This window comes from Oncorhynchus tshawytscha, unplaced genomic scaffold (genome assembly GCF_018296145.1).
Source record: "Oncorhynchus tshawytscha isolate Ot180627B unplaced genomic scaffold, Otsh_v2.0 Un_scaffold_2711_pilon_pilon, whole genome shotgun sequence".
NCBI classification, from domain to species: domain Eukaryota; kingdom Metazoa; phylum Chordata; class Actinopteri; order Salmoniformes; family Salmonidae; genus Oncorhynchus; species Oncorhynchus tshawytscha.
In genome coordinates this window covers 230,709-247,662 of record NW_024609716.1, presented here as the reverse complement: position 1 = coordinate 247,662, position 16,954 = coordinate 230,709, and the positions used below count along the sequence as shown (strand labels likewise).

Sequence of the window (16,954 nt, the reverse complement as noted above, 5' to 3'; positions counted from 1 at the left end):
TTCCTGGAGATTTCCTGTGGGTTTTCAGTCCAACCCTCTTCCTGGAGATCTACTGTCCTGTGGGTTTTCAGTCCAACCCTCTTCCTGGAGATCTACTGTCCTGTGGGTTTTCAGTCCAACCCTCTTCCTGGAGATCTACTGTCCTGTGGGTTTTCAGTCCAACCCTCTTCCTGGAGATCTACTGTCCTGTGGGTTTTTAGTCCAACCCTCTTCCTGGAGATCTACTGTCCTGTGGGTTTTCAGTCCAACCCTCTTCCTGGAGATCTACTGTCCTGTGGGTTTTCAGTCCAACCTTCTTCCTGGAGATCTACTGTCCTGTAGGTTTTCAGTCCAACCTTCTTCCTGGAGATCTACTGTCCTGTGGGATTTCAGTCCAACTCTAATTTAACACACCTGCTTCTACTAATTAGCTGCTCAACAAGACCTTATCTAGCTGAATCAGATATGCAAAATAGGGTTGGACTGAAAACCTACAGGACAGTAGGTTAACTGCCTGTTCAGGGGCAGAACAACAGATTTTGTACCGTGTCAGCTCGGGGGTTTGAACTTGCAACCTTCCGGTTAGTAGTCCACTAGGCTACCCTGCCATCCTGGTCAGAAACACTGCACCATGTAGAGTATTCACAACGTGTCTCAGATCTGAAAGTCAAACTGATCCTAGACCATATCTACTTCCCCATGTGTCCTGGTCAGAAACACTGCACCATGTAGAGTATTCACAACGTGTCTCAGATCTGAAAGTCAAACTGATCCTAGACCATATCTACCTCCACATGTGTCCTGGTCAGAAATACTGCACCATGTAGAGAATAGGTTACCCGTTTGGCCCTAAGAACTGATCTCTGATCAGGTAACTGTGCTCCCTCTTGGTTTGAATAAGCAACCAGAATAGGATGAAGTGGCCCTAAGAACTGCTCTCTGATCAGGTAACTGTGCTCCCTCTTGGTTTGAATAAGCAACCAGAATAGGATGAAGTGGCCCTAAGAACTGCTCTCTGATCAGGTAACTGTGCTCCCTCTTGGTTTGAATAAGCAACCAGGATAGGATGAAGTGGCCCTAAGAACTGATCTCTGATCAGGTAACTGTGCTCCCTCTTGGTTTGAATAAGCAACCAGAATAGGATGAAGTGGCCCTAAGAAATGATCTCTGATCAGGTCCCATATTCACAAGGTGTCTCAGAGTATGACCCCTCCCCCCTGTCTGTCTATAGGATGGTACTCATTATGAGCTGAAAGGTCAAACTGATCCTAGGTCAGCACTCCTACTGGGATCAGCTTTGTGGATACGGGTCCTGCTTTCTGACCTCCTATTGGTTAAGCCAGGGCTCCATGCTAACTTTCATTTTTTTAAATTTACAAGTTGAAAAATGTAGGCCGAACACAAAGAAATCTAGGAGCCCAATCTAAATGATTGTAGGTAATGAAGCTAGAATCCTTCATTTGTCTAGGCTCACTGGTGCTCCTAAATAAACAGTCTAGGTGGCACAGCAAAATGTTTAGGTAAAATGGTGGCACTGTTAGAGCTCTGTATCAGGGTTAAAACGGGTTCATGTTAGTTGATCCTAGATCAGAGCTTAGGAACAACCTCAATCTATCACATAAGGGATAGTTCACACAAATCGGTCTGACATGAAATGTGAGGGATATCAGGGGATGATGACTTAGTTTGCATTGGGTTTGGACAATAATGCTACACCGTTAGCATTAGGAGACCACAGCCAGGGGTGTGTTCAGTTCGCTTCAACGTATTCCGAGTTGTGGAACGGTTTGAACTGTACGACACGGTTTTTTTCCAAAACGTTCTTTAACAGACATGTTTACTGCGTTCGGCGGGTGTCCCGGGATGTGGCTTGAAACAACGAGTGACCTATTTAAAACTTACCCCCCCACAACCCAAACCCTCCCTGTTTACTTACCCCCCAAACCCAAACCCTCCCTGTTTACTTACCCCCCAACCCAAACCCTCCCTGTTTACTTACCCCCACATCCCAAACCCTCCCTGTTTACTTACCCCCACAACCCAAACCCTCCCTGTTTACTTACCCCCACACACCCAAACCCTCCCTGTTTAACCCCCACAACCCAAACCCTCCCTGTTTACTTACCCCCCCCACAACCCAAACCCTCCCTGTTTACTTACCCCCCACAACCCACAACCCAAACCCTCCCTGTTTACTTACCCCCCAACCCAAACCCAAACAACCCAAACCCTCCCTGTTTACTTACCCCCACAACCCAAACCCTCCCTGTTTACTTACCCCCCACAACCCAAACCCCCTGTTTACTTACCCCCCACAACCCAAACCCTCCCTGTTTACTTACCCCCCACAACCCAAACCCTCCCTGTTTACTTACCCCCCCCACAACCCAAACCCTCCCTGTTTACTTACCCCCCCAACCCAAACCCTCCCTGTTTACTTACCCCCCACAACCCAAACCCTCCCTGTTTACCTACCCCCTGTTTACCAAACCCCCTGTTTACCTACCCCCAAACCCAAACCCTCCCTGTTTACCTACCCCCCACAACCCAAACCCTCCCTGTTTACCCCCCCACAACCCAAACCCTCCCTGTTTACCCCCCCCCACAACCCAAACCCTCCCTGTTTACTTACCCCCCCTCCCACAACCCAAACCCTCCCTGTTTACTTACCCCCCACAACCCAAACCCTCCCTGTTTACTTACCCCCCCACAACCCAAACCCTCCCTGTTTATCAACTGGAAACGAGTACAGCACCAATTACGTTTTTTTTTTTAAACGCAGCACATGTAAACAATAATCCAAGCAATGGCTTGCTGTATTCCTCGTCTATACAGGGTAAGAAAACCAACGTCATTTTCTAATAATTCAGGTAAACTATCCCTTTCAGCTTTAATAGTCAGGCAACTGCATCTTTTCACATCAACACAAGTCAATAATGAACACCCATTAGAAGACAGACTACGTCACAATATCACTTAGTATGGAGCGATGCACTGGATCGGCCATTCATACGGCATACTAAACAGTAGTGTGGACATTGGGATGTTAGACCCCCCTCGCTCACGTAAAGAACAATTCTGTCAGTTTGTTTCTGGGGCCTCCACTTTAGCTCCTCCCACATCTCTTACTCTGGGTGGTGTTCAGTATGGCACAGCATAGCAAAACAATTTGCAACGAAAAAAAAACAGGACTTTCTCTTCTGGTTTGGGGCATGTTCATTACAGCACAACGTAGCAAAAACATTTCAGTCTTTCTCTTCTGGTTTTGGGGCATGTTCATTACGGCACAGAGTAGCAAAACATTTCAGTTTGTTTCCGTTTGGTGGCAGGTGAACCCCCCAGTTCCAGAGGGAGGTGAAGGTGGTAGTGTCTGATTGAAGACCTGTAGGTGGAGGTTGGACAGCCTGGTTGGTTCCGGTGGGAAGATCAACATGTTTAGATGTGAAAGAGGCTTAAGTGCAAAAAAAAAAAAATCATTATTCCAACTCAGGTAATATGGTGAACACACACAACCACACTGAACAGAATACTCCGAAAACATCAACATACTCAGAAGGGGACAGAGGTGTGTAGTGGAGTAGAAACACAGGTTATTTTGCGGGAACGTTTATCCGTCCCATCTTTTACATTAAAAATAATAAAATAAAAACTGTATTGAAAGTTTAGGGAGCACATTTACTCACTGTGAACGGCGATCATAGTTTACCTTCCTATCGGTTTCCTACACGACATCATCTGACCGGAGGGTTAGTCTGGCGACAGGTCAGATATCATCCCAGCATTAAGTAACATGGATCATTCCTGAACTTTGAAATATACACCTCAACAGAAGAAGCCAGGCGGTGTGTAAATGAACCAACTGCAGCAGAGGTACACGAACCTGAACACTGGGGTTCGTGGAGCAAACAGCATCCCTATTTCCCTACATAGTGGACTACTTTGACCAGAGTGACCTGTAGGCAAAAGTAGTTCACTTTATATTAGGGAATAGGGTGCGATTTTGGGACGCTGACCCTTGCGGGTTGGTTGCACTAACGTGACTGCTGAAGCACAGTTGTCAAGACAGAAAGGAAGCCGATACAATCAAATATCAACAGCCTGCTATTGGGAGAATCAGCCCTGAGACCCCACAGCCACTCAGACCCCTCAGCCATCACAACTAGACACAGGAGACAGCAGGGCTGCTCCCAAACAACACCCTGTATAGTGCAACACTTTTCAAAAAGGGCCCTCTACTGTAATATAGTAGGGTGCCATGTAGGGACTAGGATGTAGGGGCTAGGATGTAGGGACTAGGGTGGTGTGTAGGGACTAGGATGTAGGGGCTATGTAGGGACTAGGATGCTGTGTAGGGACTATGATGTAGGGACTATGGTGCTGTGTAGGGACTAGGGTGTAGGGACTAGGATGGTGTGTAGGGACTATGATGTAGGGACTAGGGTGGTGTGTAGGGACTATGATGTAGGGACTAGGGTGGTGTGTAGGGACTAGGATGAAGGGGCTAGGGTGCTGTGTAGGGGCTAGGATGTAGGGACTATGGTGCTGTGTAGGGACTAGGGTGTAGGTGCTAGGTTGCTGTGTAGGGACTATGATGCTGTGTGGGGACTAGGGTGTAGGGACTAGGGTGCTGTGTAGGGGCTATGATGTAGGGGCTATGGTGCTGTGTAGGGGCTAGGGTGCCATTTGGGACACAGTCAGGAAATGTCAAGTGAGGGAAGTCCTCCTCTTCATCATCACAGACAGCATCAATGTCCACTGAGCAGGATGACTAACACAAAGCAATAAGTTCTAGCAAAGAAGGCATCTCTCCAACAGAACCACTTCTGGCATCAATCCTTATCTAGTTCACTGAGTAACACGTTTTCCACAGCCCTCGTTTCCTTAGGAAGGGAGGAGGGGTGAGGATGGGGGGGGAGGAGAGAGAGAGAGAGAGGGGGGAGCAACAAGTATAGAGGATCAAGTGGCTTCTTTTTTTATTTCAAATCAGCACAGTGCATTTCTCCTCTGAACGGGGGCTGCGTCCCAACCTCCTCGATGCCCTTCTGTCCTCGCTTCCTTTCCTCACGGTCACGGAGGCTGCGTTTACAAAGACAGCACAATTCTGTTCTGTTGCCCATTTACAGGGAAAAGAACTGATCTGATTGGTCAAAAAGGCCCAATTAGTGGAAAAAGATCTGAATTGGGCTACCTGTGTAGATGCAGCCTAACAGGGTTAGGAAGGATGGATGACAGGTTTCCAACAAGCATGCTTTCAGTTTAGACCAGTGCTCTCAACTAGGAAAGGAGACAAGGACAGGAGGACACCACCCACTCAACTAAATGGACGGCCTCCTTAGTCCTCAACGCCGGTTCACTCACCCACTCAACTAAATGGACGGCCTCCTTAGTCCTCAACGCCGGTTCACTCCACAGCCATACATCCTTCAGTCTGTCTGTTTTCAAGATCTCAACCCCCCCCCCCCACAAAGGTCTCTTAACCCTCCCTGGGGCTGGGCTGCCCAATCAGATCATCCGGTTGCGTTTATGGGTGGGGGAGTCTGTTATGACGTCATTGCACTGGGCGGAGCTGCGTTTCCTGGGGTTAGCGTCCAGGTGCAGGGCCATCTCCTCGGAGATGAAAGTGTTCAGGTCCACATCATGGAGACCGTTACGCCGACGCCCCACCGGGTCGACCCCCCCCACCAGCACCCCCCACGTGGGTGGGAGAGCCTGGGGTACCGGAACGAACACTGATGCTGGCCATAGCCCCACTTAGACCTGGAGAGGACAGATTGGAGAGGGGGGGGGTAAGGTAGGGAGGTGAGAAGGAAAGAAAAACACCACCACAAGGTCAAACTCAATCTTCGAACCCTGACTCAGAGAAGACATGAAAAACAAAAGGAAGTCTATGATGCATTCAGGCCCTGGGGCACAATGGTATATCCCCAAATGGGGATAGATATATAGATATATATATATACCCAAATGGGGATAGAGATATATATATATATAGTCCTATTTTTAAATTTTATTTTTTTATAAATATATTTAATTTTTTAATACAAATCGGCCGATTAATTGGTATCTGCTTTTTTGGTCCTCCAATAATCGTATCGGCGTTGAAAAATCATAATCGGTCGACCTCTACCCTCTAGTCTCAACTTATAATAGTAGAATACACCTCGTGCAATTACAAAATGTGATGTGCCTCAGCCGTTTCTCTCCTTATGGACTGATAGAAACAGCCCATGTCAGCAAAACATTTTTGGGGGGGGTTGCAAAGCTAGTTTTTAAGGCCTGTTACCTAATCTTGTTATCATGGCCAAATTACTCATATATTGTGAAAACCACATGGCAAAATGTGTAGAATTACAGTAAACTTGATTTAAAAAATTGATTTTATTGATGTATTATATTAAGTTAAAATAAGTGTTCATTCAGTATTGTTGTAATTGTCATTATTACAAATAAATATAATGTATTTTTAAAAATATATTTATATTATATATATATATATATATTCTTTTAAATTATTATTATTATTATTATATTTATTTTTTTATATATATTTTTCAAAATATTTTTTTATATTTAAAAAAAATATTTATTTATTTTAAAAATAAATATTATTATTATTATTTTTTAGTTTATTTAAATTGGCCGATTAATCGGTATCTGCTTTTTTGGTCCTCCAATAATGGTATCGGCGTTGAAAAATCATAAATCGGTCGACCTCTAGTCTCAACTTATAATAGAATACACCTCGTGCAATTACAAAATGTGATGTGCCTCAGCCGTTTCTCTCCTTATGGACTGATAGAAACAGCCCATGTCAGCAAAACATTTGAGGGATTGCAAAGCTAGTTTTTGCAGCCTGCTACCTAAACTTGTTATCATGGTCGAATTACTCATATATTATGAAAACCACATGGCAAAATGTGTAGAATTACAGTAAACTTGATTTAAAAAACATCAACATTTTCTCTACACCCCATGGCAAAGTATACAATTGCAAAAAAATATGAACTTTAAAATGTAAAACATTTTCTGCTGTCAAGAGCAGGGCCCACAAGCGTTTTCCCTCGCAATGTGTGTGTGTGTTAAGGGGTATTGATGTGGGTACGCAGACTGGCGAGACACTGCAGCCCCTCTTGACTAGTTCAGATTTGTTTAGGCCCCGCCCCCATCGAAGTTGCCCCTCCCTGATTGTAGGGAATAGGGTGCAGTTTAGGACTCTCCCTCTGAATGACCAACACGGATCCTCCAGAGATGTTCGATTGGGTTCAAGTCCGGGCTCCGGCTGGGCCACTCAAGGACACTGACAGTTTTCCCAAAGCCACTCCTACGTTGGCTGTGTGCTTACGGTTGTTGTCCTGTTGGAAGGTGAACCTTCGCCCTGGTCCTGAGCACTCTGGAGCAGGTTTTCATTAAAGGTCTCTGAACTTTTGCTTTGTCCATCTTTCCCTCGATCTTGACTGTTCTCCCAGTCCCTGCCGCTGAAGAACATCCCCACAGCATGCTGCTGACACTACGCTTCACCGTGGGGATGGTGCCAGGTTTTCCCCCAGACGGGACGCTCGTCATTCAGGCCAAAGATTTCAATCTGGGTTTTAGCAGACCAGAGAACCTTGTTTCTCATGGTCAGAGTCATTAGGTACCGTTTGGCACGTTCCAAGCAGTTTTACTGAGTAGTGGCTTCTGTCTGGCCACTCTACCATAAAGGCCTAATTGGAGGAGTGCTGCAGAGATGGTTGTCCTTCTGGAAGGTTCTCCCATCTCCACAGAGGAATTCTGTCAGTGACCAGCAGATTCTTGGTCACCTCCCTGACCAAGGCCCTTCTTCCCCGAATGCTCAGTTTGGCCGGGCGGCCAGCTCTACGAAGAGTCTTGGTGGTTCCAAAATGGAATAAGTTAAGAGGCCACTGTGTTCTTGGGGACCTTCAATGCTGCAGACATTTTTTGGTACCCTTAAACAGATCTGTGCCTTGACACAATCCTGTCTTTGAGCTATAAGATCAATTCCTTCGACCTCATGGTTTGGTTATTGCTCTGACATGCACTTGTCAACTGTGGAACCCTATATAGATAGGTGTGTGCTTTTCCAAATCATGTCCAATCAATTGAATTTACCACAGGTGGACTCCAATCAAGTAGTAGAAACATCTCACGGATGATCAATGGAAACAGGATGTAACTGAGCTCAATTTCGATAGCATAGCAAAGGGTCTGAATACTTATGTAAATAAGTTGTAATTTGTTTGTTTTTTAAGTAACAACATTTTATAAGAAAAAACTGTTTTTTGCTTGTCATTATGGGGTATTGTGACATCATTATGGGGTATTGTGACATCATTATGGGGTATTGTGTAGATTAATGAGGACATATTATTTAATACATTTTAGAAGGCTGTAACGTAACAAAAAGTGTGGGGGGGGGGGGAATCAGGGGGTCTGAATACTTTAAAATGCACTGTATCTGTATTTACTGTGCAGTGCTATGTGCCCTCTGACCCTAACCATTAGAGATATATGTATATTTACTGTGCAGTGCTATGTGCCCTCTGACCCTAACCATTAGAAATAGATGTGTATTTACTGTGCAGTGCTATGTGCCCTCTGACCCTAACCCTAAGGTACGTCACTGGGGCCGAGCTCCCTGCCATCCAGGACCTCTATACCAGGCGGTGTCATTTCAAGGTTGTTGTTTTATTACTATGTTCTACATTGTAGAATAGTGAAGACATCAAAACTATGAAATAACACATGGAATCATGTAGTAACCAAAAGTTTTATACAAATCAAAATATATTTTAAATTTGAGATATTTCAAATAGTCACCCTTGGCCTTGATGACAGATTTTGCCCACGCTTGGCAATATCTCAACAAGCTTCACCCGGAATGCTTTTCCAACCGTCTTGAAGGAGTTCCCACATATGCTGAGCATTTGTTGGCTGCTTTTTCCTTCACTCTGCGGTCCGACTCATCCCAAACCATCTCAATTTGGTTGAGGTCAGGGGATTGTTGAGGCCAGGTCATCTGATTGCAGCACTCCATCACTCTTCTTCTTGGGTCAAATAGCCCTTACACAGCCTGGGGGTATGTTGGGTCATTGTCCTGTTGAAAAACAAATGATAGTCCCACTGAGCCCAAACCGGATGGGATGGCGTATCGCTGCAGAATGCTGTGGTAGCCATGCTGTTTAAGTGTGCCTTGAATTTGAAATAAAACAGTGTCACCAGCAAAGCACCCCCACACCATAACACCACCTCCTCCATGCTTCACGGTGGGAAATGCACATACAGAGATCATCCGATCACCCCCACACCATAACACCACCTCCTCCATGCTTCACGGTGGGAAATGCACATACGGAGATCATCCGATCACCCCCACACCATAACACCTCCTCCTCCATGCTTCACGGTGGGAAATGCACATACGGAGATCATCCATCCGACCACCCACACAGCAAATACAAAGACACACAGTGGTTGAAACCAAAAATCTCCAATTTGGACTCCAGACCAAAGGACAAATTTCCACCAGTCTAATGTCCATTGCTCGTGTTTCTTTGCCCAAGCAAGTCTCTTCTTATTGGTGTCATTTAGTAGTGGTTTCTTTGCAGCAATTCAACCATGGCGGCTGATTCACAGTCGCCTCTGAACGGTTGATGTTGAGATGCGTCTGTTACTTGAACTCTGTGAAGCATTTATTTGGGCTGCAATGTCTGAGGCTGGTAACTGTAATGAACTTATCCTCTGCAGCAGAGGTAACTCAGGGTCTTCCATTCCTGTGGCGGTCCCCATGAGAGCCAGTTTCATCATAGAGCTTGATGGTTTTTGTGATTGCACTTGAAGAAACTCTAAAAGTTCTTGACATTTCCCATATTGACTGACCTTCACGTCTTAAAGTAATGATGGACTGTTGTTTCTCTTTGCTTATTTGAGCTGATCTTGACATAATATGGACTTGGGTCTTTTACCAAATATCTTCTGTATACCTTGTCATAAAAAAAAAAATGATTGGCTCAAATGCATTAAGGGAAGAAATTCCAACTAATGTACTCGTAAGGCACACCTGTTAATTGAAATGCATTCCAGGTGACTACCTCATGAAGCTGGTTGAGAGAATGCCAAGAGTGTGTAAAGCTGTTTATCAAGGCAAAGGGTCGCTAATTTCAAGAACCTCAAATATAAAATATATTTTTATTTGTTTAACACGTAATTCCTGAATGTGTTATTTCATAGTTTTGATGTCTTCACTATTATTTTACAATGTAGAAAATAGTAAAAATAGAGAAAAACCCTTTAAAGAGGAGGTGTTCTAAACCTTTTGACCGGTAGTGGAACTTCCCCATTTTTTTAACCATAAAATATAGCTCAGTACTCAAATGTTTGATTTTATACAGTCATTTTTACTCTCCTGTATCAAGGCTGTCAATTTTAGACCCCACTGTATATTTGTGTATTTACCATGCAGTGCGATGGCCTCTCTGAAGGGCTGGAGGTCAGCCTCCACAGAGGAGTCTGTCTCAGGGGCCGGGGGAGGCCGGTTAGGGGAGACCATGGTGAGTCTGTGTCCTGGGGTGAGGGTGGCTCTGGAGGTCCGGGGGGGTGGGGCCCGGCCACACAGGAAGCTGATGAGGTCCTCTCTCCGGATGGTTCTCCTCCTTTTCTTCACCCAGGCCAGCACATCCTTGTTGCGACGCTGGTGGCCGATCTGTATACCTAGGTCATAGCTACGCTGGTGGGCCTCCACAGACTCTGTGGTGGGGGGCAGAAAGAGAAAGGAATGTGTGTGACAGTGAGTGAGAAAGTGTGAGAGAAAGTGTGTGTGTGTGTGTGAGAGAAAGTGTGTGTGAGAAAGTGTGTGTGTGTGTGTGAGAAAGAGAACCTGTGATGAGACTTGGTTGAAGGTTCCTTTGTGTGGCCCGAGTGAAACTTGTGACTAACAGTTGACGGTTCACTATAGAACTATAGGCAGGCAGCCCCCCTCTTCCAGAGGTTGCCAGTCAGACAGCACAGATGCTGGAATCATGATCTTGGAGAGCCACAGGATATGGAGGCTTTTGTCCTAGTCCAGCACTAACACACACAATTCAACTATCCACAGGGACTCTTGATGATCAGCTGAATCAGATGTGTTAGTGCTGAACTGGAACTAGCCGTTGAACATGACTCTGTTCCAATACACATTAGTTATTGGACCGAGATGTCTTCTGTACAGGGGGAGATTTGATAAGAGCCTCGGCGCTCAATCTGAACATTAACATGCATCACTTGAGGTAAGGTCTGTATGCTTCCAAAACTATATATCTTTCCTATCAGCAAGAAATCAATTTTCAAAAAACAAAAAGGTAAAATGGATACACACCTTTATATAGGGTTAGGGTTCCCACAGGGCCATATCGCCATGTTACAGAGGCCATCACCTGTGCTAATTAGCTATGTGCTCCGAAACACCTGAGAAGCATAACTCGGGAAGTGCAGCACAAGTGTAGTTTCATTTGATGAGGCAGCCATAGCTGTGTGGATCTGTAACTGCTACAGTAAGTACATGTTTTTCTCTCACTGATGAAAGATAAAGGGCCATATGTTTCCACAGCCGTATCCAAGCGATGATGATTGACTTTTCCAAACCTTAAAAAATACAGTGTCAGGATTGTAGTTCACATGAGTCAGTCGTTGGCGAAGGTGGTGGCTGAAAACTGTAGGGAGAAGGCAGAATACCGACTAGAGTTTGAGTTAGGCTGCACACCCTGCTGTGCTCTCCAGGACCAGAACTTGACAGGACGGCTGTAAATGGCGAGATGGTCAATACTCAGGTGACTAGAAGAGGCCCTTGATTGTTTACAAGTTTCTATCTATCTACTAATCAATACATGTCCTGTTTACAGCAGAATGACAAAGGAAAGCCTATGGACTTTGATGATGAGCCTTTGGTCCTCAACCTATGTAGCTCTGTCCCGACTACCCTTTACCGAGTCTACTGAAGTACCATACCCCTGTGGTAGGCCAAGTATCTTGACAACTACAATGCAAATCAATACATGCTTGGACCACAGCAGAAAAATAATGAAAAGCCTATAGACTGTTACGATGATCCTATACTGTTGTGAATGCAAGTTAGAAGACAAGAAACTGAAAACACTTTTGAGTGTCCCTGACACCTACCTTTGTACAGGTTGGTCACGGCTGTGGCTGCGTTCTGAAACGGCACCCACAAAGAAAGCCCCCCCTGTTGGTGACATACTCGGTCTGTCGAGACAACACACCACCAAAGACATTACAGGTTTGTTGGAATTTCCTACTAAGACAGATAGCCTGGTTGACAACAGCTTACATAAATAGCCTGGTTGACAACAGGTTAACATAAATAACAAGTTAGGCGCCAATTAATTGTACAGTATTCCCACTTTAGTAGTACATGATACAAGGCAACACATGAGACTGAAAGCGTCTTGATTACAAGGAGACTGTTTTTATTCGCCATTTTGTCTTGCATCTAGAGTTGCAGGCGGGCTTTGGAATAAAAATAACTGTGAGCCAGCACTAGATGGCCAACTCGACAGTTTATGAGCACGAGTGCATAACGCACCAACTAAAACTGCCCTTTCAGCAGGAAAGTTGCAGTCGTATATTATAAATACTTGATACCTTAGTAACTAAAGAAACTACGGTTAACGATAGATATACTGAACTACGAGAAGTAATTACAGTAGCGGGTAAGAATTCTCAATAACCCCAAAAAGCCAATAGTAAATCTTCGCCATTTTGTTTAAATTTTCAGTTATACACTGTTATAACAACTCGGATTATTCGTTGACGTGTAGACATAAAACCAAAAACGGATATTAATAAAAACGTTCATGTATATCTACGGTAAGTGATATTAGCTCCCAGACACACCTAACAAAAAGGCAAAACAGTGAAAGATACAATCTGTCACAAGGGGAATGTCGCGCAGCGATGATTGTTGTTTCCGTCGCCATTTTGTTTCTCTGATACTTGTTCACTGACATTTAGTCGGACTCGCAGTTTCTCTAACCAAATGGTTAAAACTCTGGCAACAGTATAAACCATATTAGTTTCTAAAAAATAAAATAAAAAAAGACTGGATGAGATAGCTATTCAACGAACTTATCTAGTAGCCAAAAAAAGTGTGTTGGCTGGTTAATGTTGCTTAGCAGTTATCGTTAGCTAGCTATAGACGTTTTGGCGAACAACCAGCCAGAGAAAACTACTGTAACGTTCAAGATTGTTTTTGTTTTCATAAAAAGATACATTTAGGTGTTCTGATTTACTAAACACACACAAAAAACGAGCAAACTATAATTACGGGATGTCTTGACTTGATGGCAAACAGTTGCTTCAGTACAGTAGCTAGCTAACCAGCTGATCAGCTGGTAAACTGGCTAGTTGGCTATTGGCTAGTTGGCTATTGGCTAGTTGTCTATTGGCTAGTTGGCTATTGGCTAGTTGGCTATTGGCTAGTTGGCTAGTTGGCTATTGGCTAGTTGGCTATTGGCTAGTTGGCTAGTTGTCTATTGGCTAGTTGGCTATTGGCTAGTTGGCTATTGGCTAGTTGGCTATTGGCTAGTTGGCTAGTTGTCTATTGGCTAGTTGGCTAGTTGGCTATTGGCTATTGGCTAGTTGGCTATTGGCTAGTTGGCTATTGGCTAGTTGGCTAGTTGGCTATTGGCTAGTTGGCTAGTTGGCTATTGGCTATTGGCTAGTTGGCTAGTTGGCTAGTTGGCTATTGGCTAGTTGGCTATTGGCTATTAGCTAGGTAGCTAACATGAGCTACTTCCCACTAACAGCGACTGAGTAGCATAGCAAAGCTCAGTAACAAGGCGCAGGGGTGACATCCGAATAAACGTTTAGTTAGTTCTGGTCTTGTCTCGGACCTTTGTAGAGCTGAGCCACGGCAGTGGCGGAATTCTGGAAGAGATGCCATAATTTATCCTGGTCGTTATCGGCCTCCTCCTCGTTTGACTCTCTTTGCTCCGCTTCGGCCAAACACTGCCGCTCCCATTTTGAGAACCAATGTTCGGGTCCGTGTTCCTGAATCTCCGGGTCTCCGTCTTTCTTCTTCTCCTCCATTTACACCGTTAAAACCCTCGGGTTGATTTCAACTTTAGTATGTCGATTAATAAATGACTTGGCGATGCGAATAAATGTCCGTTAGGAAATGCATTAATTTTGTTATGACTTAATTAAGCTGTTTCTCAAACCGACTACTCCGGTCTGAAAAGACTCTTCAACTAGTTTTTTTGACGTTGCCGACGTCCGCCTATATAAAAGTCATACTACCGTGTTGTCGTTTCTACCCCGCCCCTATTCCAATCAGTGATTGGTCAGTAATGGCTCTGGGTCGTGGCTTCAGGTTTGTGCTGATGATTTCAGTGGACCACAGAAACATCTGTCATAGAAATGACGTAAAGGAACGCCACGAAAATTCTTATCTACTTAAAGCTTGTGTGAGAAGTAAAAAGCTGTGGTTTTAGGTTTCCACTAGAATTTATTAGCCATTCAAAATTTATGGAAGCCCATTCCTGCCACCAAAAAACATTTTGAAATGTTAATACTATCGAAACATTTATAGAGCTACTAGCTACAATTTTTTTTAGGTACTATCTACATTTTTTTTTTTTTACTGCTATCTCAAAATGTAAAGACACTAAGTCAAGTCAACATTTCGAAATAGTAAGTCAACATTTGGAGATGCTAACTAAACATTTTGAAATACGTAATTTCAAGATACGTAAGTCAACATTTCGAGACACTAACTTGACATTTAGGGGAAGTAGAACATACATATAGGATATGTTTCTTAGTTTGTAGCATTATGTGGCGGTTTCCATCTACCCACATTGCAAAGATCAGCACAGCACAGCCGCTGTGTAGTGGGCTGGCATTTGCCCCAAAATTTGGGATAAAAATATTAACAAAAAAGTATTTAAAAGAGGGACAAAGTACTGTTGTTTAGACTGATTTGCCTCATGATTTGTCAACTTGTGCACAATAAATCGGGGCTTCTGTCTGATCAACTGTTGCCAAATGATAACAACCACAGCTGCAGATAGCCTAGAGAAGCCTATGAGCTCCGATCCGCTCTGGCCAGGGGAAAGGAAGTGGTAACTTAATGTATTTATAGCCTAAAATAGGCCTATTTATTTGTGTTAAGAGAAAAAAGTTTACATTCAAACTTTGGGTGGTCCCTTATCAATTAATCAATCAACACAGTGATGACATACAATGTGAGTATTTTTTTAAATTACAGATGCAAAGACCTACATGATGCAACCCTGCATAAAGCCAGCTCTGCCCTGTTAGTTATATTGTCCAATCACAGTTGTTGTCTAGTTTTATTTTAACCATGATGCGAACAACTCTGGTCCCATCATAGCCCATATAAAACTATTTTACACCTGATGTATTACCATGTCATACCCTACAACTAGGGTCCCAAGTTTTACCTGGTTAGGTTAGTCTACCAGAACTGGAAAAACTCTGGGCCCCAGGAAACCAACCCCCTCCCCCCAGCTTTTTCTCAGCATTCCCTGTTTCAATCCGTTTTCTTTTGTTTTGGTGTGTAATGAACACGACCCAGGGCTGAGCTCATTGCTGATCAAACACCTTCAAGGCTGGAGGCAGACAGGTGTGAATCTAGGGGACCTATCCTCTAGTAAAGGGAACCACAGTATGTGTAACAACATGGACTGAGTGTTAAGTGAATTAATTAAAACATTTAGCAGCTCAGCTATGTTTACAAAACAAAGTTTTAGGAACTTTTAATCAAATGGCTACACAGACGATTTGCATTGCTCCCCCTCTCTTCCATGCTGTTGCCACTCTCTGTTATTATCGATGCATATGTAACAGTATAGCTTCCTTCCCTCTCCTCGCCCCTACCTGGGCTCGAACCAGGAACCCCACCATCAACAACAGTTACCCACGAAGCATCATTACCCATCGCCCCACAAAAACCACGGCCCTTGCAGTGCAAGGGGAACAACTACTTCAAGGTCTCAGAGCGAGTGACATCACCGATTGAAATGCTATTAGCGCGCACCACCGCTAACTAGCTAGCCATTTCACATCGGTTACACATAGTCACTTTAATAACTCTACCTACATGTGCATATTACCTCAATTATCTCAACTAACTGGTGTGCCCGCACATTGACTCTGTTCCGGTACCCCCTTGTATATAGCCTCCACATTGCCTCTGTACCGGTACCCCCTGTATATAGCCTCGCTATTGTTATTTTACTGCTGCTCTTTAATGACTTGTTCCTTTCATTTCTTACTTTTTGGGGGGATTTTATTAACTGCATTGTTGGTTAGGGGCTTGTAAGTAAGCATTTCACTGTAAGGTCTACACCTGTTTTATTTGGCACATGTGAGAAATAACATTTGATTTGGATTTGATTCTTCACAACGTAGCTATATAATTATTTAATAGGCCACTTTCTTTAAACAGCAGGAAAATTACAAGTGATGTGTCTGGTATGATATCTATGGTAATCATGGCAGCTTGTTGGTCAAGACCGGGTTAGGCCAGTGTGTGTTCCTGTGTGTGGGTGGAGGTAGATGAACAAGACATTCCAATAGCTTTGGATGAGTCAGCTGAAAAGCTGCTGTACCGAACTACAGCAACTTTCAGCACCCTTCTCCTATCTCTCCACTAGAGGGCACTGTTTTCCTACAAACAGAACATCTCTCATCACTCACTTCATATTGCTTCATCTATGATAGGAGGGAAGGATACTCTTCATATTGTAGCTAATAGCTACAACAATAATAAACATACTAGCTATGAATTAAAAACCCTCATAAACAAATTCCGTATGAGTGTGTGGGTCCACTATGAGGCTTGAGATATCATTTAATTCCTGTGAACCTTTCAAGTTTACTGCATTTTTACAACAGTCCCAAAACAATGCAGTAAATAGAGCAGCCAGTTTTATAGGATTTTAACATATTGTGCCAT

The 16,954-nt window shown here is 43.9% G+C and overlaps 1 protein-coding gene across 1 annotated transcript; it reads right to left on the bottom strand.

Moving 5' to 3' along the window:
- Positions 1 to 5,373: 5,373 nt before the first annotated feature.
- Positions 5,374 to 14,241, bottom strand: cunh16orf72 (chromosome unknown C16orf72 homolog). The gene is given in 5 exon segments (XM_042317193.1): positions 5,374 to 5,655; positions 5,657 to 5,736; positions 10,432 to 10,722; positions 12,133 to 12,216; positions 13,866 to 14,241. Coding segments are annotated over 5 exon segments (825 nt in total). The 5' UTR covers positions 14,062 to 14,241; the 3' UTR covers positions 5,374 to 5,481.
- Between the last annotated feature and the right edge of the window lie 2,713 nt (positions 14,242 to 16,954).